This window comes from Bos taurus, chromosome 14 (assembly GCF_002263795.3).
Source record: "Bos taurus isolate L1 Dominette 01449 registration number 42190680 breed Hereford chromosome 14, ARS-UCD2.0, whole genome shotgun sequence".
NCBI lineage: Eukaryota > Metazoa > Chordata > Mammalia > Artiodactyla > Bovidae > Bos > Bos taurus.
This window is the reverse complement of record NC_037341.1, coordinates 23475940-23503090: the sequence shown is the minus strand read 5'-3', so window position 1 is coordinate 23503090 and position 27151 is coordinate 23475940. Positions and strand designations below refer to the sequence as shown.

The window sequence follows — 27151 nt, the reverse complement described above, 5'->3', positions numbered from 1 at the left end:
ACAGCACAGAAAATCTTTCCATTCTGCCTCAGTGGGCCTCCTTATGGAGGCCCAGCTGCAGACTTACTGTCATCACCCAAGAGTTGCGGGTGCAAGTGATAAAAATCAATACTTGCATGACACTTTTACAGTTTACAGAATGCTTTGTTATATGCGCTTCTTCAATATTTTTAACATTTTGAGAGTCAGCTATTTCTACAAATACATCTTCCATGCTCTCAGCCAACACTAATGCGAAGGGCTCAGGAGGGTCTGAAAAATGAAAGAAGATCCTTGTGATTCCAAGTCCAGTTTACTGAACGAAAAACTATATGCATGTAGTCAAAGGAGCACACATCCTGCACTCAAATCCCACTTCAACTCATACACTGTGTGCCCCCGACTGCTGTCACTACCTGAGTCGCTTACTCACTCCACAGGACCATTTTGGGACTTACAAAAAACAAGGTAATCGAAAGATGTGATGTGGTTTAAACTTGATAAGTGTTTGCTCATTATAACGCTTCATGAGTTTTTTCTAACTACCTGGTTGCCATGACTCCCCAAGCACCACCTGGGAGTAGTCATTTTTCTCACCAGTACTTCCTACATCCAGAAGGAAGAATATACTTTACTTGTACTTATTCCCTTTGTTGCATATCTGAATGCTTTCTGCAGCCGGAGAGTGCAGTCTGTTAGTCAGTTCAAGGAACGTTTAAACAATGAATGCTTGGAGAAATGTCAAAACTCCTGTCCTCAGAATGGTCCTCAAGCGTAGCAATCTGTGGCAGTTTTTAATAATTTTCAGAGAAAGCTACTTGAACTTCAAGATAAATCATCTACTTTGAGGATAAACTTCCTTCCAAAGAAAAAGGATGAGAAAAGTTGAAATTTTGTTCTCCATGCAAGAATTATGTGATGCAGAACCCCAACTCTGCTCCATTTGTGTTTATTCATAATAGATTATAAGATAAGATTGCCGCTCATGATTGTAACATACTACATGTTGCCAGGATTGCACCTGAGCCAAAAAAAAGTCTATATAAGTTTGGCCAGGCAAGAATTTTCCATAGCTTAAACTCTTTCCTGAATGAACACTTGAAATCTGCATGAACTCTTGGTGAACGTTAAGGTAAGTAGAAGTCTCTAAATTTTTCCAAGGATGATACCTTTTGGGATATAATTAGTATTCTTAATAAATCCAAATTGTTAACAGGAAAGACCTAGAATGCCCTTTCTCTTCCTCTGTCTGAAAGGCAGACTTCAAATTTGCACTTGAGCAATGGCACCCCACTCCAGTACTCTTGCATGGAAAATCCCATGGACAGAGGAGCCTGGTGGGCTGCAGTCCATGGGATCCCGAAGAGTCGGACACGACTGAGCGACTTCACTTTCACTTTTCACTCTCATGCATTGGAGAAGGAAATGGCAACCCACTCCAACGTTCTTGCCTGAAGAATCCCAGGGACAGAACAGCCTGGTAGGCTGCTATCTCTGGGGTCGCACAGAGTCGGACACGACTGAAGCGACTTAGCAGCAGCAGAACTCAAATGCCAAAGCTTCTGCCCATTTTCTTATCTTCTACTGAAAACCACATTCCCTGTCCCCAACCCTGGGACCAAGCTTTATCTGCAGCAATTTCACTCTGCAACCCTGTGTTTCTTTGTTATCTCCCAGAACTGGACTCCCTGCTTCTCAGGTCCAGGGATCATAACTTAGCATCTTTAAAACTCAATGCCTAGAGCCTGTGATATAGAGTGAAGTGAGTCAGAAAGAGGAAAACAGATATCATAGAATAACGCATGTGTATGGAATCTAGAAAAATGATGAACCTATTTACAGGGTAGGAATAGAGATGCAAACAAGAACAGACTTGGGGACACAGCAGGGGAAGGAGAGTGTGAGAGAAACTGAGAGAGGAGCATTGAAACATATATGTCACCATATGTAAAGTAGATAGCCAGTGGGAATTTGCTGTTTGGTTCAGGGAGCTCAACCCAATGCTTTGTGACAACCTAGAGGGATGGGATGGGGTAGAGGGTGGGAGGGAGGTTCAAGAGGGAGGGGACATATGCATACTTACGGTTGATTCACCTGTGTATGACAGAAACCAACACAACATCATAAAGCAATTACCCTTCAATTCAACATACTCACTGAATTCAACAAAGGCCCTGACGCTTTCCTGGGGATTTTTTTGGTCCCGTTGGAAAACACACACAAATATTTATAACAGTGTTCTGGCAGTAATGCTCTTTTCTATCTTTTCTCAGGAGAAGGCAATGGCACCCCACTCCAGTACTCTTGCCTGGAAAATCCCATGGACAGAGGAGCCTGGTAGGCTGCAGTCCATGGGGTCGCTAGGAGTCAGACACAACTGAGCGACTTCACTTTCACTTTTCCCTTTCATGCATTGGAGAAGGAAATGGCAACCCACTCCAGTGTTCTTGCCTGGAGAATCCCAGGGATGGGGGAGCCTGGTGGGCTGCTGTCTATGGGGTCGCACAGAGTCGGACACGACTGAAGTGACTTAGCAGTAGCAGTATTCCATTGTATATACGTACCACATTTTCTTCATCCATTCATCTGTCAACACACATTTAGGTTGTTTCTATTTACTTCAGTTCAGTTCAGTTCAGTCACTCAGTTGTGTCCGACTCTTTGCAACCCCTTGAATCACAGCACGCACCAGGCCTCCCTGTCCATCACCAACTCCCAGAGTTCACTCAAACTTATGTCCATCGAGTCGGTGATGCCATCCAGCCATCTCATCCTCTGTCGTCCCCTTCTCCTCCTGCCCCCAATCCCTCCCAGCATCAGAGTCTTTTCCAATGAGTCAACTCTTCACATGAGGTGGTCAAAGTATTGGAGTTTCAGCTTTAGCATCAGTCCTTCCAAAGAACACCCAGGGCTGATCTCCTTTAGAATGGACTGGTTGGATCTCCTTGTAGTCCAAGGGACTCTCAAGAGTCTTCTCCAACACCACAGTTCAAAAATATCAATTCTTCGGTGCTCAGCTTTCTTCACAGTCCAACTCTCACATCCATACATGACCACAGGAAAAACCATAGCCTTGACTAGACGGACCTTAGTTGGCAAAGTAATGTCTCTGCTTTTGAATATGCTATCTAGGTTGGTCATAACTTTCCTTCCAAGGAGTAAGCATCTTTTAATTTCATGGCTGCAATCAGCATCTGCAGTGATTTTGGAGCCCAAAAAATAAAATCTGACACTGTTTCCACTGTTTCTCCATCTATTTCCCATGAAGTGATGGGGCCAGATACCATGATCTTGGTTTTCTGAATGTTGAGCTTTAAGCCAACTTTTTCACTCTCCTCTTTCACTTTCATCAAGAGGTTTTTAGTTCCTCTTCACTTTCTGCCATAAGGGTGATGTCATCTGCTTATCTGAGGTTATTGATGTTTCTATTTATTAGCTATTGTGAATACTGCTGCTATGAATATAGGGTTGCATGTATCTTTATGAATTACAGTTTTGTCTGGGAATATGCTGAGGAGTGGGATTGCTGGATCACATGATAATTCTGTTTAGCTTTCTGAGGAACTTCCAGTCTGTTTTCCATAGTGACTGAACCAACTTATATTTCCACCAACAGTGTAGGAGCTGTGGTCTGTTTTAATGTGGGTTTTAAGGATGACCACGTTAAACTTCTACATGAAATAATTGTGTAAGAATGTTCAAATATAACAGAAAATGATTATCAAAAATCAAGGACACATCATCAAAAAGAAAAAAAACGCTCCATTATTTTATTTTTTAAAAGACAGGTCTGGGAAAAGGGCACATTAGCTCCAGAAAAAGCCCATTCGAGTGTTAAAAGTCTAGACTTCATTCAAGAGACCTCTGTCCTCAATCTTGACATTTCCTATTTTATTAGCTGGCTATATGGCATTCAATAAGTCTGGGTGCATGTGTGCTAAGTAGCTTCAGTCATGTCTGACTCTTTGCAACCTCATGAACTGTAGTTTGCCAAGCTCCTCTGTCTGTGGGGATTCTCCAGGAAAGAATACTGGAGTGGATTGCCATGCCCTCCTCCAGGGGATCTTCCTGACCCAGGAATTGAACCTGTGTCTCTTAGGTCTCCTGCACTGGCAGGCAGGTTCTTCACCTTTAGCTCCACCTGGGAAGCCCTTGAACAAAACTACTCAATCTTTTTTGTCTCAGACCCCCTCACTATAAACCAGCAGTAACTGTACCTGGTTTGACTCTGTCAGAGGGATATTATAAGGATTATGTGAAAATATAGAGCTTCCCAAGTGGTGCCAGTGGTAAAGAACCCGACTGCCAATAAAGAAGACTGAAACATGGGTTCAATCCCTGGGTCAGGAAGATCCCTTCGAGGGGGCATGGCAGCCCACTCCAGTATTCTTACTTGGAGAATCCCATGGACAGGGGAGCCTGGCGGGCTACAGTCCATAGGCCAAAGAGTTGGACATGACTGAACAGACTTGGCACCCACACGTGCATGTGAAAATATAAAAAGATTTATACTGCAAGAAATATTACTTCTATATTAATTTCTATTAGATATAAGATCATGAATTGAGTTCATATAACAGAAAAACGACCATGTGAGAGTCCAGAATCTTGGTTTAGGAGTCATGCAATGTATGTCTTTCACTATGAAGCTCTCCTAGTAAATTGAGATCTACCTGTAAATCAAATTAGATTACCTGTAAGGAAGTACCCTGCAAGTTGGAAAGATTCTTGTCAACATAAAATGTTTTCATGCTCATTACTTATATAATTCAAACATTCAACGATGGTAGCAGTTGTTGCCAAAATATGTATTTTGAAGAACTGATGTCTCAAAGGTAAATTCCCTTGGACTAAGTGTTTTATATGTGTTGCAATTGTGATAATGTCATGAATTTATCAGTTACCTTTTTTCCTAATTAGGACGTTACTTTCTTCAGTGAATCAATATGAATGTACTTCTCGACACCTCCATATTTTTGGGGAAATTTCTATATTATTTTTTAGAATCTTTATATTACAAGATAATTCCCAAGAAGAAAAAGGATGTTACGGGAGAGATTGTCCTTATAACAGGAGCTGCAAGTGGACTTGGGAGGTTATTGGCTATCAAATTTGCCAGTCTTGGAGCCATTTTAGTTCTATGGGACATTAATGAAGAAGGCAACATGGAAACATGTAGAATGATCAAAGAAGAGAGGGATGCAAAAGTATTTGCCTATACATGTGACTGTAGTAATAGACAAGATGTCTACAGAGTTGCTGATCAGGTAAGCTGACTGGTGTTCTTAGTTCTTTGCCCAAGAAAAGTACTGCATCTAATATGTGCTTTTGCAAAAAGAAGAGGAGAAATTTTGTCATATACTTCTTTTCCTATGCCTCTTGCTTGAGTCTGCATGTCAGAAATCTGACTTTGTGGAGACTTCCCTGGCAGTCCAGTGGTTAGGACTCCACTTCTAGTGCAGGGGTCGTGGGTTCAACCCCTAGTCGGGGACTGAAGCCAAAAAAAAAAAAAAGAACCTGAATTTGTGGCCTCCAGAAAAGGAAACAAGAAAACAATGCAACTGTAAATTTGATGAGCCTTTTGAGTTGTTGCCAGCTGCTTTTCTGGTGACTCATTGCCACCAGAAGTCTGTAGAAACTAGAACTAGCCCTGCCTAGCTACCTGTCCTCTCCAGGTCCTTGTTCCTTTATCAGTAAAATGAAAAGACTGGACCAGATGATCTTCAAGGGGACACAGTATTAGGTCTCTGTATTGTATGATTCCAGTGTACACCCACTGTCACCTAGTTCTGAGGGTAGAAAGTCGGGAGGATGGGGAAGAAGCATATTTCTAGACTACATTTCCTCTTAGATTGAACTTATGGATATTCGTTCTAACTTCACACTTCGTTGTTCAGTCTCTAAGTCATGTCTGACTCTTTGCTACCCCATGGACTGCAGCATGCCAGTCACTAAGTACTGATAAATGCTTTAGTTATAATAGGTATTTATTGTGTAATTATATATAGATCCCAGGGATATTGTAGAACAGAACAAGCGGGCTCAAAATCAGGTCTTATTTTGCCAAAGCAATGTGGCAAGAAAGGTTCATAGATGGAGGTCTTTGGGGCTAGCTCAGGGAAGGAGCCTGTGGGGGAGTGGCAGTCCCAGGACCACCACTAAATCACAGATCAGGACTCTGAAATTTGCAGCATCATCATATATAATCTTTTGTTTTTCAATTAATTTATTTTGATTGGATAATTACTTTACAATATTGTGATGATTTTTGCCATACATCAGCATGAATCAGCCACAGGTATACACGTGTCCCCTCCATCCTAAACCTCATTCCCCACTCCCTCCCGACCCCATCCCTCTTGGGTTGTCCCAGAGCACCAGCTTTGGGTGCCCTGCTTCATCCATCGAACTCACACTGGTCATCTACTTTCTATATGGTAATGTATATGTTTCAGTGCTATTATCTCAAATAATCCCACCCTCATCTTCTCCTGCTGAGTCCAAAAGTCTGTTCTTTACATCTGTGTCTCCTTTGCTGCCCTGAGTATAGGATTGCCAGTACCATCTTTTTAAATTCCATATATATGCATTAATATACAGTATTTGTCTTTCTGACTTACTTCACTCTGTATAACAGGCTCTGGATTCATATATAATCTTTATAGTAAAGTGGGCACAATTACATTGTCTCCTCTACTGATGACAGGAAGCCAAGGCATAGAGCAAATTAGTGACAGAGTAGAACCAGGTTCCATCTGCCTGGAATCAAGACCCCTGCCACATCCCCAGCAGTGACCCACCAATGTGTCAGCAATAAAGACTCCCTCACAGTCCTCTTCCTTCTATCAAAAGCACTGTAATTTCCATCACCCCCAATGAATCTTTCCCTCTTGTTTAAAATTTCCTTGCTGTATAGTAGAAAACGAGGCCAAAAACTTTAATCAAATATTGTCTTTTCACCATTTGAATGTATCTTGGACTTTTCTTTTCTCACAGGCCTGTAAACAGAATTCTTCTAAGTCAACCATTTTATTAATATTGACTGTTCTGTATAATTTTAATTACTTATCAACTCCCAAGAAACCCAAATATTAATACTAATGTTAGACTTTATCTACCAGAATGTCAACAAGCCATGGACATTATCCAGACCCCTGAAATTCATAGGAAACTTCAATAACAGCATTCTAAAGGGCTCAGTAATGGGACTTTCCTAGAGGTCAGAGGTTGAGATTCCAGGCTTCTACTGTAGGGGCCTTGGGTTTGATCCCTGGTCAGGGAGCCAAGATCCCATATGCCATGGGGCATAGCCAAAAAAAAACAATGATAATATTTAAAAATTTTTTTAAATAAAGGGCTCAGTAATTTCCCAAAATTTGACTAAGGTAACTTTCTCATCTCCACCACAGAGACTCAGTACACAAATGAATTTTTTGTTAGAATAACCAGCGTCATGCTTTATTCCCAAATGTCCAGGTCCAATTACTTATTTATATTTGTTAGTGTGTCTGTGTGCATGTTCACATACGTGAGATTTGTTAGTTACAGAAGTAATCATTTTGACCACAGAGAAGTAAATCTAAGTAAAAGAGAGCTTTTACTTTCTTGTATGTGTGTCGAAAACTGAGTGAGAACCACTGTGATTCTTCTCAAAAGCCAAAAGCTGTCCTTTGGCAAAATATTAACTTCTGAGAACCTCTGTTTCCTGATCTATAAACTGAGATTGGAATGCTTTCCTAAACTCGCAGTGAAAATTAAATCCTATTACCTAGATGAAGTTCCTCTTAGCTCTGGGTCCCTAAGACTGAGGGATCTTCTTGGACAGGATGATGGGGACCATTCAGTTCAGTTCAGTTCAGTCACTCAGTCGTGTCTGACTCTTTGCGACCCCATGAATCACAGCACGCCAGGCCTCCCTGTCCATCACCAACTCCCAGAGTTCACCCAGACTCACGTCCATCGAGTCAGTGATGCCATCCAGCCATCTCATCCTCTGTTGTCCCCTTCTCCTCCTGCCCCCAATCCCTCCCAGCATCAAGGTCTTTTCCAATGAGTCAACTCTTTGCATGAGGTGGCCAAAGTACTGGAGTTTCAGCTCTAGCATCATTCCTTCCAAAGAACACCCAGGGCTGATCTCCTTCAGAATGGACTGGTTGGATCTCCTTGCAGTCCAAGGGACTCTCAAGAGTCTTCTCCAACACCACAGTTCAAAAGCATCAATTCTTTGGCGCTCAGCCTTCTTCACAGTCCAACTCTCACATCCATACATGAGAACTGGAAAAACCATAGCCTTGACTAGATGGACCTTTGTTGGCAAAGTAATGTCTCTGCTTTTGAATATGCTATCTAGGTTGGTCATAACCTTCCTTCCAAGGAGTAAGTGTCTTTTAATTTCATGGCTGCAGTCACCATCTGTAGTGATTTTGGAGCCCCGAAAAATAAAGTCTGACACTGTTTCCACTGTTTCCCCATCTATTTCCCATGAAGTGATGGGACCGGATGCCATGATCTTTGTTTTCTGAATGTTGAGCTTTAAGCCAACTTTTTCACTCTCCACTTTCACTTTCATCAAGAGGCTTTTGAGTTCCTCTTCACTTTCTGCCATAAGGGTGGTGTCATCTGCATATCTGAGGTTATTGATATTTCTCCTGGAAATCTTGATTCCAGCTTGTGCTTCTTCCAGCCCAGCGTTTCTCATGATGTACTCTGTATAGAAGTTAAATAAGCAGGGTGACAATATACAGCCTTGATGTGCTCCTTTTCCTATTTGGAATCAGTCTGTTGTTCCATGTCCACTTCTTTTTGTGTGTGTGTGTGTGTGTGTAATAAAGTTTTATTAAAGTATAAAGGAGATAGAGAAAGCTTCTGACATAGGCATCAGAAGGGGGTAGAAAGAGTACCCGCTTGCTAGTGTTAACAATGAAGTTATATACTCTCCAGTGAATCCAAAGAATGTCTGGAGGTTGTAAAGACCTCCTCCGACCTACTCCCATAATTTACATTTTAAGATAACACTGTCCTCAGGCAAGATACATCCTTGTAAAGACCAGGTCTACTCCCATAATTAACATTTTAAGATAACAGAAGGTTGAATCCAAAGACTGTCCTTAGGCAGGATACATTATTGGTATATAATCCTAAGGAATGTGGAGAAAGAAAAAAAGTTTGTCCTTTCTTCCTCCTTGAGAATTCCAGACCCCTCTCTCCTTGGGGACCCCTAGATTTCCTATCAACCTGCCTAGGAACTGACTCTCTCATTCCCCCCTTTTCTTTTAGGAGAATTATGTTGCCTAGGGAAAAGGGGTGTCGTTCTCGTTCCATAACTACTTCCTAGCTGACAAGGGGCGTTGTCCCTAAATTGGTGAGGCAACATATTCTCCTAATCCTCATATTGAGGATATCTGATCCAGGGGCCCCAAATAGTAGCTGGAGGAAGCTACAGCAGTAGCAGGAGTTTGAGCAACCATTTGTAACTTAAAAGCTTTCATGCGGCTAGAAACAAATCCAGTTATACAATTACAGATGCAGGGAGCAAACAGCAAAAACAAAACAACCAGAATTATTGTAATTAAGATAGTTGTCCACCATGGGGAACTAGTTAATGTCTCCCAAAGTAAGGCAATTGAGGAATCAAAATTGTAAGTCACATTATGTCCATAGTTAGAGTACAAAGTTGCACCAGTCCATTTTAGGGTTGGTAGATGTCATCAGATGAAGAAGAGGCATCGCATGTGATTGTTGTCGAAGGTATTCACAGACTTGGAGAAAGTCTTTTTCTTGAAGTGGGGATGTCCACCACAGGAAGCCTTCCACTGACAAAGAGGGGAGCTCTCTGCAGACCCAGCAGTTAGACCGATTGTGGAATGCAGCATAGGAGTGAGCCCAGGACAGGAGGACATTGTCTTGAGGATCCAACGGCAGACTCAGGATATTTGGAGTCAGCAGAAGTAGACTCACATAGATTATCAGGCCCATCTGCTGCCCTTTGCTTAATTCTAGAGCTCGGGTCAGGGGCACAAGCTCCGCTAACTGAGCACTGGTTCCCTCGGGGGAGAGATTTTGCTTCCAAAACCTGTTCAGCAGTCACCACGGCGTAACCTGCTTTACGGTTTCCATCCTGAACAAAAGAACTGCCATCTGTAAATATTTCCATGTCAGGATTGTCTAATGGGGTATCCTTTACATCCTCCCGAGCTGCATAGTTTAAAGTTAGGAATTGAGAACAATCGTGATCAGGTGTTTCATTTTCCTTCTCAGGAAGGAAAGTGGCAGGATTTAAATTTCCACAAACTTTAAGCTTAGCTTCTGGTCCTTCTAACAACAATGACTGATACTTAAGAAGCCTACTGTCTGTCATCCAAATATTAACCTTAGAATTTAAGATTCCACTCACATCATGAGAAGTCAGTACAGTAAGGTTTCATCCATTAATTATTTTTAAAGCTTCAGGTGCTAATAAAGCCGCTGCCCCAATTACTCTTAGGCAGTGGGGCCACCCACTTGAAACTACATCTAATTCTCTGCTTAGATAAGCAATAGGTTGCTGGTGAGGCCCTCGGGGTTGTGTCAAAACTCCCAATGCCACACCTTTTCTTTCAGTGACAAACAAATTAAATTCTGACCCTGTGGGCAAGCTCAGAGCTGGAGCTTGCAGGAGAGAAGTCTGAAGAACCTTAAAAGCCTTTTGAGTTTCTGGAGACCAAACCAGTTTGTCGGTTTGGGCCTGCTGAGTTTCAGCTATAAGTTTATATAAAGGCTGGGCAAGTTCCCCATAACCTGGAATCCAAATGCGACAGTAACCTGTGATTCCCAAAAATCCTCTCAATTGTCTTAAAGTCATAGGTAGGGGGTGATTTAGTATAGGTTTAATTCTCTCAGGGCCTATGGCCCTAGTCCCTTCTGATATGATTAGGCCCAGATATCTAACTGATTGTTGACAAAGCTGAGCCTTTTCTCTTGATGCCTTGTAACCACAGCCTGCCAGAAAGTTTAAGAAATCTTCTGAGGCTCGCGAACAAGCTTCCTCTGTCTCAGCACAGAGCAAAATATCATCTACATATTGTAACACCACTGCTTCAGAGCTATTAAAATTTTGTAGATCCCGTGACAAACTTTGTCCGAATAAGTGAGGACTGTCACGAAATCCCTGGGGCAAAACTGTCCAGGTTAACTGAGAAGCTGGCTGCATAGGGTCTTCAAAGGCAAATAGGAATTGACTTTCTTCTGCCAAAGGCACTGAATAGAAGGCATCCTTTAAATCAATTACTGAGAAATATTTGGCCCGTTCAGGAATTTCAGACAATAGAGTATAAGGATTAGGCACCACGGGGTGTAAAGGAACTACAGCCTCATTTATTATTCATAAATCTTGAACTAGTCTCCATTTACCATTCGATTTCTTTATACCCAAAATAGGAGTGTTGCAAGGACTGTTACAGGGAATTAATAGTCCCTGCTCCTTTAAATTTTCGATGATGGGTTTTAACCCTTCCTTAACTTCAGGTTTCAGTGGATACTGCTTCTTATGTGAAAATATGTGTGGGTCTTTGAGCTTAACAACTACAGGAATAGCATTTTGTGCTCGACCCACAGATTTTCCATCAGCCCATACTCTAGGATTTACATTTTGTTCAACTAAAGGGAGAGAAAGGGAAGGCTCCATATTCATGAAAACAGAGGCATGGACCTTGCTCAGTATATCCCTTCCCAAAAGGGGTGAGGGAGATTCTGGCACGATCAGAAACTCGTGTTAAAACAGCACAGAATCCCAGTTGCAAGATAAAGAATAACTGAAATAATACCTTTTGGCTCGTCCAGACAGTCCCACTACGGAAGCAGATTGGGAAGAAAGTGGGCCAGGGGCTTCAGTAAGCACAGAATAAGTTGCCCCAGTATCTAAAAGGAAATCGACGGATTGGCCCCCCACAATTATTAATACCTGGGGTTCCTCAGGTGTAATTAGGACGGGAGCTTGTGTGGGGACCCCCGGGCACCTTCAGTCCTGATTGTCTTGAGAGTCCGACCCCAGAGACCTACGCCTCTGGGGGTAGTCTCTCTTCCAGTGTGGTCCTTTGCAGACTGGACATGGAGCCAGGGGCGGCTTAGATGCCTGAGGGCAATCCCGCTTGAGGTGCCCCTCCTTTCCACAGTAGTAGCAAGCCCATCACTTTTCACCTGGGCCTCTCTGGGCATTTTTCTCAGGCTGTTTAAGAACGTTTTTCATAGCCATGGCGAAGGCTTCCGCCTTTTCCTTTGTCTTTTTTTGCCTTTCTTTCTTTTCCTCATATTCCCTACCATAATAGACTGTCTGAGCCAGTTGTAACAGAGTATCTAAAGACTGATTTGGTCCATACGCCTGTTTTAATAGCTTACGGCGGATATCTGGAGCCGACTGAGTGAGAAATCTATACTTTAAGATCACTTTTCCCTCTTCACTTTCAGGATCAATCTCAGTGAATCTGCGAAGGCCTTCTCTCAGTCTATCTAGGAATTTACCAGGAGCTTCTTTCTCCTCCTGTTCTATGTCTGCCAATTTGCCATAGTTTAAAGGCTTAGAACGCGCCTGCCTAAGTCCCTCAAGAATACATCTAACAAAATGACTCTGATCCCATCTTCCTTTAGCTGTGTTGTAGTCCCAGTCTGGTTCTATAGTTGGGAACTCCTGATTCCCAGTGGGGAGGGCCGCTATCTTGTTCTCCCTCTTCTCTACTGATTCATTACCAAGCCATTCATCTCCACAAGCAACCGCTTTTCCCAAAACTCGAGTCTTTGACTCAGGAGTCAGCGTTTGTCCCAAGATATACATCACATCCTTCCAAGTGAGGTCATAAAGCAGAGTAACACCTTTAAAGGCTCTAATATATTTTTCTGGATCCTCTAAATAGTCTCCCAGATCCTCCTTGATTCTTTGTATTTCTTAATAAGAGAAAGGCTTATTAACTCTCACAGACTGATTATTTCTCCTGGTGGGTGTTTTATAAAGAAGCAACAGCTTATGTGGCTGTTCCTCAGTCTCTCTGGCTGCTCTGTGCATATGATCCCAGGGATAGATTGGAGAAACCTGTTTTTTCTCTTCTCTTTGTCTCCTGTCCTCCATCTCATCTCTTACTTCGATGGTCTGAGTTTCTACTGAAACCAGAGTAGTCTGAGGTCGTACTGAGATAGGAGTTGTTTGGACCTCCATGTGGGCAGTTTGAATCCCAGTTTGGAGTCCCCGGTACGGGGGCAAAGTAAGAGGACAGGAGGGAGCTGAAGATTTCATGCCCAAATCTATACTCTTAGGACATAAGTCTGGCATATTTCGTAGAGAGAAAAAGGGCAACACATATGCTACTTCTACCCATTTCCCTTGTTCCTTACAGAACCGGTCTAGTTGTAGAACAGTATTATACTTAAGAGACCCTCCAACTGGCCACCGTTCGCCGTCCTCCAATGGATACCGTGGCCATGCAGTATCACATAGGAAGACCAAGTGTGTCTTCTTTAAGCCCTGGGGATCAAATCTATCCCAGCTTTTCAGGATACAGTTCAAAGGAGTGAGGCTGGAATTGTTAGCTCCCATCTGTAAGAGAGAAAAAAAACGACCAAGGCCATTTTTCTACCGGAGGTGTCCCTCCCTGCTCTAGATGGGGGTGTAGACAGACGTTACACCAAAAGCTTTTCCTTCCTGGTCAGACTTAGTCTGTCCCTTACCGACGCAGGCGCCGTACTCGTCCCTCCCGGTTCTACCACCGAGATGGGGTGGGGATGTACCAGGGGTAGACTTGATAGCATCCCTACTTGACGTCCAGCTCTTCACCCTTAACCTTGCTTGCCTCTGATGTCACCCGGGGTGAATCAGAGTAACCTTCCGAAATGCCTCCCAAGCTAAGACTACTAGGGGAAACATTCATCACCTGAGTGCCTGTGCACGACCCTGAGTATTTCCCGACCACAATAAGACCGACACGAACATAAAACTGAGATGTTCTTTCCAAGCATCACCACACCAGTATAACAGCCTCTTCTGATCCACTAAGAGCCAGCGTTACCAAAGAAAAAAAAAAAAAAAAACCCATCGCAGTCCCAATCTGAGTAACCTTTAACCTCAGAGATGTTCTGGGAGCTAGAGCTCCATCTAGCTTATGAACTTTCGATTCCTAGCGAGGCTAGACACTTTCTTTACTACCAATCCAAGTTTGGGACCTAAGCCACAGTACACAATAACAGTATAGATCACAAGTCCCTTGAAAGTCTATGATCCGATAGATTAGGTTAGTACTTCTAATTCCCAAGGGGTTATGAAATGGTCAAAGAGACCGAAAAGTTTGACCGAGAAAGGAGAGTTCGGTCCACACGCTTCGCCCATTTCTGGTCGGTTTCCGAAGGAGACATTGGGTGCCTCTTGGCATTGGCAGGTCAGTATAACGCCCCAACAGGTTTCTGCCATAAGCTGTATGAGATCACCATGGAACCGCAGAGCAGGGCCCCTTACTTGCTTCACGCAGGGCATGCCATTCATTCACACAAGCACACGGTAGAGTTAGTAAAGCACGGCAGAAAATGTGTTCACTAAGAGAACAAAGAACTAAAGCTCCAAGCTTCCTTACCTTGTCCTGAAGGATCCCGGACGAGCCCCCAAGATGAAAGGTTGTTGTTGAATCACACGAATACACCGGGATTCTTGGCCCCCGGAGGAGAAGAATTCAATCCGGGGCCAGAGACGAGGCTTGATCGCTCGGAGCTTTTGTGTAATAAAGTTTTATTAAAGTATAAAGGAGATAGAGAAAGCTTCTGACATAGGCATCAGAAGGGGGTAGAAAGAGTACCCCTTCATGTCCACTTCTAACTGTTGCTTCCTGACCTGCATACAAATTTCTCAAGAGGCAGATCAGGTGGTCTGGTATTCCCATCTCTTTCAGAATTTTCCACAGTTTATTGTGATCCACACAGTCAAAGGCTTTGGCATAGTCAATAAAGCAGAAATAGATGTTTTTCTGGAACTCTGTTGCTTTTTCCATGATCCAGCAGATGTTGACAATTTGATCTCTGGTTCCTCTGCCTTTTCTAAAACCAGCTTGAACATCAGGAAGTTCACAGTTCACATATTGCTGAAGCTTGGCTTGGAGAATTTTGAGCATTTCTTTACCAGCCTGTGAGATGAGTGCAATTGTGCACTAGTTTGAGCATTCTTTGGCATTGCCTTTCTTTGAGATTGGAATGAAAACTGACCTTTTCCAGTCCTGTGGCCACTGCTGAGTTTTCCAAATTTGCTGGCATATTCAGTACAGCACTTTCACGGCATCATCTTTCAGGATTTGAAATAGCTCAACTGGAATTCCATCACGTCCACTAGCTTTGTTCGTAGTGATGCTTTCTAAGGCCCACTTGACTTCACATTCCAGGATGTCTGGCTCTAGGTCAGTGAGCACACCATTGTGATTATCTGGGTCGTGAAGATATTTTTTGTACAGTTCTTCTGTGTATTCTTGCCATCTCTTCTTAATACCTTCTGCTTCTGTTAGGTCCATACCACTTCTCTCCTTTATCGAGCTCATCTTTGCATGAAATGTTCCCTTGGTATCTCTAATTTTCTTGAAGAGATCTCTAGTTTTCCCATTCTGTTGTTTTCCTCTATTTCTTTGCATTGATCGCTGAGGAAAGCTCTCTTATCTCTTCTTGCTATTCTTTGGAACTCTGCATTCAGATGTTTATATCTTTCCTTTTCTCCTTTGCTTTTCACTTCTCTTCTTTTCACAGCTATTTGTAAGGCTTCCCCAGACAGCCATTTTGCTTTTTTGCATTTCTTTTCTATGGGAATGGTCTTGATCCCTGTCTCCTGTACAATGTCACGAACCTCATTCCATAGTTCATCAGGCACTCTATCTATCAGATCTAGTCCCTTAAATCTATTCCTCAGTTCCACTGTATAATCATAAGGGATTTGATTTAGGTCATACCTGAATGGTCTAGTGGTTTTCCCTACTTTCTTCAGTTTAAGTCTGAAATTGGCAATAAGGAGTTCATGATCTGAGCCACGGTCAGCTCCTGGTCTTGTTTTTGCTGACTATATAGAGCTTCTCCATCTTTGGCTGCAAAGAATTTTTCTTAAATATTTAAGAATGCCTTACACCAAAGATTTCCCATCCTCCAGAGACCCAAGTTCCTCCCTAAGTTGGTCTAAGATCAAGCACTTGCTCACACTGGCTCCCTCATCAAGCCAAAAGCTCACATCTCTTGGGTGTTTGTCCCTGTACTGCCCCTCTCCAAAGCAGAAGGGCCTAATCCCTCTGCACAACATCGGTGCAGCAACAGTAATTCTTCCTTTCAGAGCCTGTTCAACTTGATGACATCAGGAGCAGTTTTTCCCTAATATCTCCCACCATGTGATCTGGAAGCCTCCACACAGAGCAGTAGGTGGGACCAGGACAACCAAGTCAAGTTTTTTCCGAACTTCCTGTTTGGAAAAAAGAACAGATTGTCATGACAGCACCAAAGATACAGTTCAGGGCAAAAACATCTTCAAATCGTCGTTTGAACATACATCATGCTTTACATCATATTTTACCCCAAACCAGCTTTATCAAGGTCACTGCAGTGTTTCCTGGAGCCTAGCTTCCTCCGAGCAGGGCTGGTGGTAGTAGGTTCTGTACGCAGATGAGGTAAGCAATTCAGAAGGAAGGGTGAAGGAAGACCCTCAGGATGCAGCAGTGGTAGCACAGCTGGAAACTCAGGGAAGTAATTGGGCATAGACAATTATCAGACCTGGGGAGGTCTTTTTGACAGAGGTCACAGGCCCACAGACACCTGTGATCCCACAGGTGGGATCCAACATACCTGTGTTTGGGATGTCTTTGTGCTCAGGACTGGCCATGCCCTACAGGGATGGGATGAGCTCCTGCACCCTGTCACAGAGGAGTCAGGAAGAGGGCACCTACAGAAGTAACTGCCACACACACCTGGTTGAAGAAAGACACAAGCACCATCCAAAGGGAGACACTGAGAGCCACACAGGGAAATAGAGACAGCACTCTGCAGTACCCCTGGCATTCACCTCTGGCAAAAAGGGACGGTAACATGACAAAAATAGAGGCAGAGAAAACACACTGCAACACCCAGTCCTCTCTGCACACACACAAAGATAAGCAAAACTGGCAAATCAATGTGTTTTTTTACACAATCAATCATAAAGCTACTTTAAACTTGCTGAATTTCTATGAGAGAGAGAAAATAGCTATGTTTAAAGAAACTACCTGAATAAAGTAAAAAATAATAATAATAATAATAATGGCATGGAAAAATAAGTAACCTAACGTAAATGAATTATTTGCCTCACTTCTGCACAGGTTAAGAAGGAAGTGGGCAATGTGACCATCCTCATTAACAATGCAGGGGTCGTGACAGGAAGAGAGTTCCTCAAAACTCCAGACCACATGGTGGAAAGATCATTTCTTGTCAACGTCATGTCTCACTTCTGGGTAAGTCTTCTTTCTTTTTCATTTTGTTTTGTTGGTGAATATGAGAATTTCATGTAGCTCTATAAGTGAGAGTCACTCAGTCGTGTCCAACTCTTTGTGACCCCATGGACTATAGTCCATGTGAATTCTGGCCTCTCCAGGCCAGAATACTGGAGTTGGTAGCCTTTCCCTTCTCCACTGGATCTTCCCAACCCAAGGATCAAACCCAGATCTCCCGCATTGCAGGCAGCTTGTTTACCAGCTGAGCCACAAGGGAAGCCCGAATTCTATAAACAATTAGTCAACCATTTATCTGTTGATAGACCATTTGTGAGTTCCCATTGATAGACTAAGCAGAATTCTTGGCCTATCCAGAGTTGGAGGCAGAGGTGGTTATGGGCTTGATGGCCAAAACATCCTTTGTTTACTGGTATTATTGTTCAATTGCTGAGTCATGTCTGACTCTCTGCGATCCCATGGACTGCAGCATGCCAGGCTTTCCTATACCTCACCATCTCCCGCAGCTTGCTCAAACTCATGTCCACTGAGTTGGTGACGCCATCCAACCATCTCATCCTCTGTCGCCTCCTCCTCCTCCTCTGTCACCTCCTCCTCCTCCTCCTGCCTTCAATCTTTCCCAGCAATGAAGTCTTTTCCAATGAGTCCATTCTTTGCATCAGGTGGTCAAAGTGTTGGAGCTTCAGCTGCAACATCAATCCTTCCAATGAATATTTAGGTTTGATTTCCTTTCAGATTGACTGGCTTGATCTCCTTGATGTCCAAGGGTGGCAGGCAGCATTCCTTGTCCACACCACAGTCTGCTAGGTGCCTCCATGCTTTTGCTTATGACTTTGAACTTCTTTTAAAATTTTATGGGGAGCCAAATATTTCTTGTAAATTGACCCAACTGAATATTCTTCTAAAGTATTGAAGTCTTTTAAGTTGACACTACAGAGTAACACAGTTACTGTTGATATTAAAAGATTGTCCAAAAGGTAATTTTTTAAAATTGCAAAAGGCAATGCAGGTAGAGAAACAAAGTCCAAGTAATTGGAAACCTGTCCAAAGTTCAAAAATACTAGTTCTTTTTTTTTTTTTAACAATAAAGTCATCATTTGTTGCAATTCAACTGAACACATATTTGCCATCTTCATAAACTGAGCTATTTTATGGAAATAGTGATAACTGATTTAATCTATAACCAGGGGGAAAACATTTAGGAAATTCAGTCATTGAACTTTTGCATAAGAAAAATGGAATCTTACAACAAATACAATAAAACAAAGACAAGCAAATCTGACACTTGCTTGTATTACACCCCACATGTGATCAAATCAGGGAAAATAGATATACCTATTTATCAAACACATGTCATTATTTCAGAGTTACCTTGATTGTACATATATGTAAACCTGGATTCGTATGTATGTCTCTGGTTTAAATTATATTCCCAAAGTTTCATTGATATGTTTTTGATGACTAAATGCTTCCTCAACACATACTTGCATTCCTTTCTCTTCCCTTTAATGCTGGGAATCTGTACATCCAGAACAAATAATGTCTTTATAATATAAATTTATCTTCTAGAATGTCTTTAAAAAGCCCTCCACTGACACATAGGGCTAGAAATACAAACAGACCCTTGAAATATCCAGTCACCTTTTCCCTGTGAGGAAAACATTATTTTCAACTGGAAACAGAAAAATGTTAGCAACATAAGAGATGCCAGTTGGATCCCTGGGTCAGGAAGATTCCCTGGAGAAAGGAAATGGCAACCCATTCCACTATTTTTGCCTGCGAAATCCCATGGACAGAGGAGCCTGGCAGGCTGCAGTCCATGGTGCCGCAAAGAGTCCAACATGCAAACATCAGGTGTTAAATAAATATTTATTAAGTAAGCTTATAAGTTAATCACATACTTGAGCAGAAAGAGTAATAAATGAGTAATGAATATTGACACAGTGTGTTTATATCTTCCAGACTTATAAAGCCTTCCTTCCTGCCATGCTTGAAGCTAACCATGGTCACTTAGTCTGCATTTCAAGTTTTGCAGGAATCGTTGGGATCAATGAACTGTCAGGTGAGTGCTCCACCCGTGACTTTGTATCTCCAGCTCACAGCACCCAGAAGTCAGGACTCTTCTAAGGCATGGAAAACTCTTCTGCACCAAGGGGAAGTCTCTAGTACATTTGGCTCTGTTTGTAACGCCAGGATTCCTTCCCATTTCCCAAATTTGAATTCCACACATAAGTGATATCGTATGGTATTAGTCTTTGTCTGGCTTACTTCACTTAGTATGCCCATCTCTAGGTCCATTCATATTGCTGCTCCCCTCCTCTATATAAAATAACAGTGGTGGGACTTCCCTGGTGGTGCAGTGGTTAAGAATCTGCCTTGCAATTCAGGCGATGTGGGTTGGATCCCTGGTCAGGGAACTAACATCCCACATGCCATGGAGCAACTAAGCCCATGCACCACAATTAGAGAGTCCACAAGGAAAGATCCTGCATGATGTAACTGCAACCTGAGGCAGCCAAATACATATATTTTAAAATAATAAAATCACTCTCTTCTTAATAAAAAATAACACAAAGAGAAAAAAAGAACCAGTTGGCTTTGTAGTCTTCTTGGGTTAAGAGAAATTGAAATCATTTTCATTTTGTTGTTGGTATGCTGTATAGAGCTATAGAAGTGGAGTGGCCACAGAAAATGACTTTAAGTGATGCTTTCCCTGGTAGCTTAGATGGTAAAGAATCCGCCTGCAAATGCAGGAGACTCAGGTTTGATACCTGGGTCAGAAAGATCCCCTGGAGGAGGGCATGGCAGCCCACTCCAGTATTCTTGCATGGAGAATCACGCACTTAGGACATGACTGTGACTGACACTTTCACTTTGCCCCCAGAATAAGCCAAAGAAAGGGAAGGGAGTTTCCATTTTCAAAACAATTCCATGAATTAACTTGTCAAAGTCTGTTGCTAACAGCTCCTCACTCTGTTTCAGATTACTGTGCCAGCAAGTTTGCAGCTTATGGCTTTGCGGAGTCTCTCCACTTTGAATTAAAGCTACTACAAAAAAGCAAAATTAACACCACCATTGTTTGCCCATATTTTATCAAAACTGGAATGTTTGAGGGCTGTTCAACCAAGTAAGTGAAATCTTACAGTAATCTTCGCTCTTATGATAATCTTCCATATAGGTAATTATCATCTTTCATTTTGAAGTTTTGAAATATGAAAAGTAAAACGAAAGACATCGGTAGAATGCCTGAGTTAGTCAAAGAAAACTTTCAACCTGCATTAAATTAATGAGTTTACACCATTTAAGGATAATAATATGGTTATGAGCATATGGTATAGTGAAAACATAAACTTAAATTGCTAATCAGAATATTACAATATAACAGAAAACTTGGTAGTGAGAAGTTATTAAAATCTTTAGCATTGTTGTGTTGAGAAGATAATTTCCTTTCTAAAAAGAATAGTGAAGTAAAAATCATCCAAAAGATAAAATATTTTGAAAGACTGACTAATATATGTGGGGAAGTATTGGAGGATGATATACGTTTATATTTGGTAGAATAGACCAAGGAAGAAACAAGTGAAATACGAAGACTTTTATACAAAGGAGCCAATCAGTAGAGTATACTGAGAAATGGTCTAGGGCCAGTGTAGTCATTACAATTGCTAAAAAGGGGATTGACAGGAACCAAATGCTATGATCGGCTATATCTGTAGGAAAGAGAGACAGCCAACGAAAAGCCTGTCTAAAAAGCAATGAGGCTATTTAGAGTCTAGGGAAATTGTAAGATTAAATTTAAAGTGTCAAAACAGGTGATGGAGTTGACAGTACTGCAGGGGAAAAACTCTCACAAAGAAACATCTACCATGCAAGTCAACATTAGCAAAGACAATCATTTAAAATATTTGGAGATTGACCAAAGAGCATGCAATCCATTGAGAAGTATTTATTTAACAAAACCTACAGAAATTCGGTAAGAACTCTGAGAGGCCTTGGCATTGGAACCAGGAACTACACTCATCCTCCACACAACAGCTCTGCCTTGCAGAACAGCTGTTTCAGGGGCTTGGCAAACCAGTGGTAATTCCCATGTCCCCCAGTCTCTGGAGGGGCTTACCAGGTGGCTCGGTGGTAGAGAACCCGCCTGCCAATGCAAGAGCCACAAGAAACTCGAGTTCGATCGCTGGGTAGGGAAGATCCTCTGGAGGAGGAAGTGCAACCCACTCCAGTATTCTTGCCTGGAGAATCCCATGGACAAAGGAACCTGGTGGGCTAAAGTCTGTAGGGTCACAAAAAGCAACCGAGCATGCAGCGTGCACACACACACCAGTCCCCAGAGAAGGAGAACTCCGCTGGGCAGTTTGGCAACAGGTGAATACTCAAAGATCCCGATTTCTGTAGAAGGCCTATAATGAATGGATAGACTCAGTCAGACAGTGCTTGCTCCTCCACCTCCAAGGTAGGAAAGACCTGGGGAGAGGCTATTGTTGAAGAAAGCCAGTTCCTCTTTCCACAGCTCTTTGTTGTTGGAGCAGCAGTCATGTGTCAAAAAAACCTATGTGTGGTAGACTTACCCAACAGTAAAAATGAGCAGACCCCAAGCCCCAGGTTCTGGGTGCTGGAAGATCCATACAGGCTAGTAACAGCAGCTGGGTGGCAGCATTACTTCCTACCATTCCCCCAGACTCTGTTTGATAAGTAGGGTGAGAAACCCAGTAAAGAGTCATTTTATCATCACCAACTCCTGCTTCATAACAGAGGTTCTGACAGACAAGGTCACAGTCAGCAGCAAAGACTGGCATCTTTCTCCCTCTGCCATTGGATAAAGCCATAAATCAGAGCATCTTCAAAAAAAAAATAGCACCACCAGCTAGCAAACTACAGCATAAGAGGTAGATACGATACAAATAGAGGCAGACCAGCTAGAGGCTTAAGAGAAAGAGGCAGTCAAAGATTGCCGGGTTAAAAACACAGTTTCCCTGGATGGAGTCCTTCAAGGAATGACATCAGAAGCCATACCTTGGAGGAGAGCTAGACCTCATGGAACTAGTTTCAGCCAAGTGACTGAGGAAATAAACAAGCAAACAATTGCAGAGGACAGTTATCCAGAGTTGCTACCATATATCATCTAAAATGTTCAGTTTTTAATTAAAAAGTAAGATAGGCAAATACACAGAAAAGTGTGACCCATACATGAGAAAAACCCATAGGCAATGGAAATTGCTTTGAAAAGGACCCAGGTGTTGGACTTAGCAGACAAACTTCAAAGCAAGCTATTTTAAATCCATTCAAAGAGCTAAAGAAATCCATATTTTTAGAATGGAGATGTTTCATCAAATATTAATAAATAAATACAGATTTTTTTAAGCAAATGTAACTTTGGGATTGGAAAAGAAGAGTAAATGAAAAGGAAGATACACTAGAGCAGCTCAACAGTAGATTTTGGCTGGTAGAAAAAAAAAAAAGTGAACCTCAAGACAAATGAACAGAGAATATGCAACCAGAAGGAAGAGAAAACATAAATGGAAAAAAAGGAACAGATCCTCAGAGAATGCTGGGACACCTTTAATCACATCAACATATACACAAGGAGAGTAACAAAGAAATAAGAGAAATGGTCAAAAAAACCATTTAAATATTATACAGAGTGAAGTAAGCCAGAAGGAAAAACACCAATACAGTATACTAATGCATATATATGGAATTTAGAAAGATGGTAACAATAACCCTGTGTACGAGACAGCAAAAGAAACACTGATGTATAGAACAGTCTTATGGACTCTGTGGGAGAGGGAGAGGGTGGGAAGATTTGGGAGAATGGCATTGAAACATGTAAAATATCATGTATGAAACAAGATGCCAGTCCAGGATCGATGCATGATACTGGATGCTTGGGGCTAGAGCACTGGGACGACGCAGAGGGATGGTATGGGGAGGGAGGAGGGAGGAGGGAGGAGGGTTCAGGATGGGGAACACATGTATACCTGTGGCGGATTCATTTTGATATTTGGCAAAACTAATACAATTATATAAAGTTTAAAAATAAAATAAAATAAAAAAAAACATTTAAAGTAATGATGCTGAAAACCTCCCAAATTTAATGAAAAACATTATTTACATATAAATGACTACCCACTCCAGTATTCTTGCCTGGAAAATCCCATGGACAGAGGAGCCTGCCAGGCTACAGCCAATGGAGTTGCAAAGAGCTAGACACAACTAAGTGATTGAGCCCACACACAAAAATAGAATTTTTGAAGAGGTGTGGTTCAAGAAACACAGAAGCATAATATAAAAGTATAAAATGTCAAAATAATGTCTAATGGGAGCTTCATTACATGCTCATCCCATTTCAACTCCAATTGATTTTGCAAACATCTGAGTTTGCTTACTGTAGTAACAATAATGTGCCTAAAATAAAGCCACATTATACATGCTCAGGAGCGCTTTCCTATGGGTAAAATAATTTTGCAGTTTCACTTCTTAATAGTATACAGCTATCTGATGTTTGGGCTGAAAGACAGAAAAGAAAAATATGGAAAAAAATCTCAAAGCACTTCCTTCCATAGATCTAGACCATCAAAGAGGAGAAAATCAATAAAGGCCAGGAGTTCACTCCAGGAAATGAAATACGTTAGCTTTTGTTTACTCGCTAAGTCATGTCTGACTCTTGTGACTCCACAGACTGTAGCCCACCAGGCTGCTCCATCCATTACATCTCCCAGGGAAGAATACTAGAATGAGTACCCATTTCCTTATCCAGGTGATCTTTGCGACCCAGGGATTGAACATGCATCTCCTGGGGCTCCTGCATTGCCAGCGGATTCTTTGCCACTGAGCCACTGGGGAAGCTGGAAACGTGTTAGCACTGGTCCCAATATGATCACGAGAGAAAACACAAGGCTTTTTCTAATATTTACACATGATTTGCATATTTATAGACATATGTTGATGACTTGATATCTAAAATTTAATAATTAGTGCTCACCATATTGAAAAGCAGAGACGTTACTTTGCCAACAAAGGTCCGTCTAGTCAAGGCTATGGTTTTTACTGTGGTCATGTATGGATGTGAGAGTTGGACTGTGAAGAAAGCTGAGTGCCGAAGAATTGATGCTTTTGAACTGTGGTGTTGGAGAAGACTCTGGAGAGTCCCTTGGACTGAAAGGAGATCCAATCAGTCCATTCTAAAGGAGATCAGTCCTGGGTGTTCATTGGAAGGACTGATGCTGAAGCTGAAACTCCAATACTTTGGCCACCTCATTCGAAGAGTTGACTCATTGGAAAAGACCCTGATGCTAGGAGGGATTGGGGGCAGGAGGACAAGGGGACAACAGAAGATGAGATGGCTGGATGGTATCACTGACTTGATGGACATGAGTCTGAGTGAACTCCAGGAGATGGTGATGGACGGGGAGGCCTGGCGTGCTGCTAATCATGGGGTTGCAAAGAGTCGGACATGACTGAGCAACTGAACTGAACTGAACTGACTGATGGCAGCAAAAAAATACCACTTTAACAATATAACTTTATGTGATTTTTTTTATTCCAGGTATCCACTTTTGTTGCCCATGCTGACTCAGGAGTATGCTGCCCAAAGTATTTTAAATGCTATTTTAGAGGAGCAGTTGTACTTGATAATGCCCAGATTCTCGCATGTTGCATTGTTCCTGAAACAGTAAGTGAATAATGACTTCTCTATCATTTTGGTTGTTTGTGAACAAATTGCTCTCATCATTGCTACCTCTTTTACCAGAAAGCAACCTTGTATCTTTCTTAAGGTTGAAGGAAGAATAATATCTAAACAATGCCAGGGCAACTTATTGGACTAATTCTAGCTGTGCTTGGTTATTCCAGACCCTGAGAAAATTCAGAAACTGTTGGTTCTTACAGAGTGCTAAGTTGCTCCAGTCGTGTCTGACTGTTTATAACCACATAGTTATAGCCTGCCAGTCTCCTCTGTCCATGGGATTTTCCAGGTAAGAACTCTGGGGTGAGTTGCCATTCCCTTCTCCAGGGGAATCTTCCTGACCCAGGGACCAAACACACGTCTCTTATGTCGGCAGGTGGATTCTTTACCACTAGTGCCACCTGGGAAGCCCTCTTAGAGAATAAAAGTTATTAATTTCAAGAAAAACAAATAGAACCCCAATGACGGGAGGTGAATTCTATCAGTTCAGCTGACACAAAATTCTATTTTGAAAACAAAGGGCCAATAAACCCGAGTGCATTGCCAGAAAAATATTAAGGATTTTTGACAAGTTTCTCACTTCCTCTGGTGAAAGAGGACCTGTAACTTCACGCTTAAAGTTCCAGAGTTTTTGTGAGTGCATTTAGGCCAGGCCCACTATCTTCTCTGAAGAGAAGAGAGAACAACGTGTAAGATTCATCAAGTGTCTACCTGGGCCAGACTCTGCATGACAGCCTTGCGTGGTTTATCACACTTCAAGTAACTGAGGCTTAAAGACCATTAGTCATTTTTGCAGGATTAAACCGCTAATGGGGTTTCCATGGTGGCTTAGATGGTAAAGAATCTGCCTGCAAGGCAGGAGACCCGGATTTGATCCCTAGGTCAGGAAGATTCCCTGAAGAAGGGTATGCAACCCACTCCCAGTATTCTTGCTGGAGAATCCTATGGATACAGGAGCCCTCAGGCCCCAGTCCAAGAGGTCGAAAAGAGTTGGACACAACCGAACAACCAACACACACTTTGTGGCCTGAGCACTGGGACTGTTCAAAGCTCTGTAGACAGCATTCAGTGCCCGTGATGCAACATTTCCACATTTGTCCCTCTCAGCAGTGACAAGCACACAGTGTGAGCCACGAGAATTCACAAGTAATCTTTACAAAGATATTTCTCTTTTGTTCATTTATTTATTTGTTTGGCCGCACTACGTGTTATGCGGGATCTTAGTTCCCCCTCCAGGGATGGAACCCATGCCTCCTGCAGTGGAAACCCAGAGCCCTAACCATTGTGCCGCCAGGGAATTCCCTGAAGATGTCTCTTTGACTCCTTCTAAAGCATTCTGAATTTTTTCCCTCTGCTTTTCTCTAGAATAATATCTACAAACATGATGATGACCATGGCTGAGTACCTTGGAATGGACATTTCCCTGGCTTCATTTATAGAACGAGAGAAATCAGGGGAAGTTCAGACCAAAACCGAGGGGAAACAACAGTAGCTAAAGCTCCAGACGTGGTAATAAGTGTCATGAGGAGCAGCCACCGGAAGTCTTGTTCATGCTCAGAGCACTCCAGACTTCCAGCAATGACCGAGGCTTCCAGAAGTGCTCACTGGGACATAGCTGACACTCTCACAACCTCCCTAGGCATTCACATTACATACTCAAGTTTCCTGTCACTTTTTAGTTTGATTTAAAAAAAAAAAAAAAAAAACACTGCAGCCGTTCCAGTGTCAGAGAACTCAGAGAATACAGTGTATTAATAAAAACATATTAATGCAAATTAACCTTAATTTAATTTTTAAATAGAGTAGATGATACTTTTAGAAAAAGAGTAACTACAAATAGACTTTTTAAATTGCAGTTTTAGGCTGATAATTTTTAAATATTATATGTAAAGAAAATTTTTAGTACAGCTGTTAAGAAAAATAACACTTTTCTGTGTGCTTATTAATTCCTACTGGAGCTGGATGACCATATCAAGATCCTTAGGGAGGCACTGAATCTGTTTATTCAATAAAATAAGTCCACAACTAA

At 42.1% G+C, this 27151-nt stretch overlaps 1 protein-coding gene and 1 long non-coding RNA gene across 2 annotated transcripts in view; one reads left to right on the top strand and one right to left on the bottom strand.

The window, feature by feature from the left end:
• LOC132342194 (uncharacterized) overlaps window positions 1–27151 on the bottom strand; it is an 88880-nt gene that overhangs the window by 33480 nt on the left and 28249 nt on the right. The gene's annotated exons all lie outside the window — the stretch shown is intronic.
• SDR16C6 (short chain dehydrogenase/reductase family 16C, member 6) lies at window positions 1086–27151 on the top strand. The gene is given in 7 exon segments (NM_001099707.1): window positions 1086–1111; window positions 4900–5246; window positions 17304–17435; window positions 19395–19494; window positions 20415–20559; window positions 24985–25110; window positions 26488–27151. Coding segments are annotated over 6 exon segments (951 nt in total). The 5' UTR covers window positions 1086–1111; window positions 4900–4925; the 3' UTR covers window positions 26615–27151.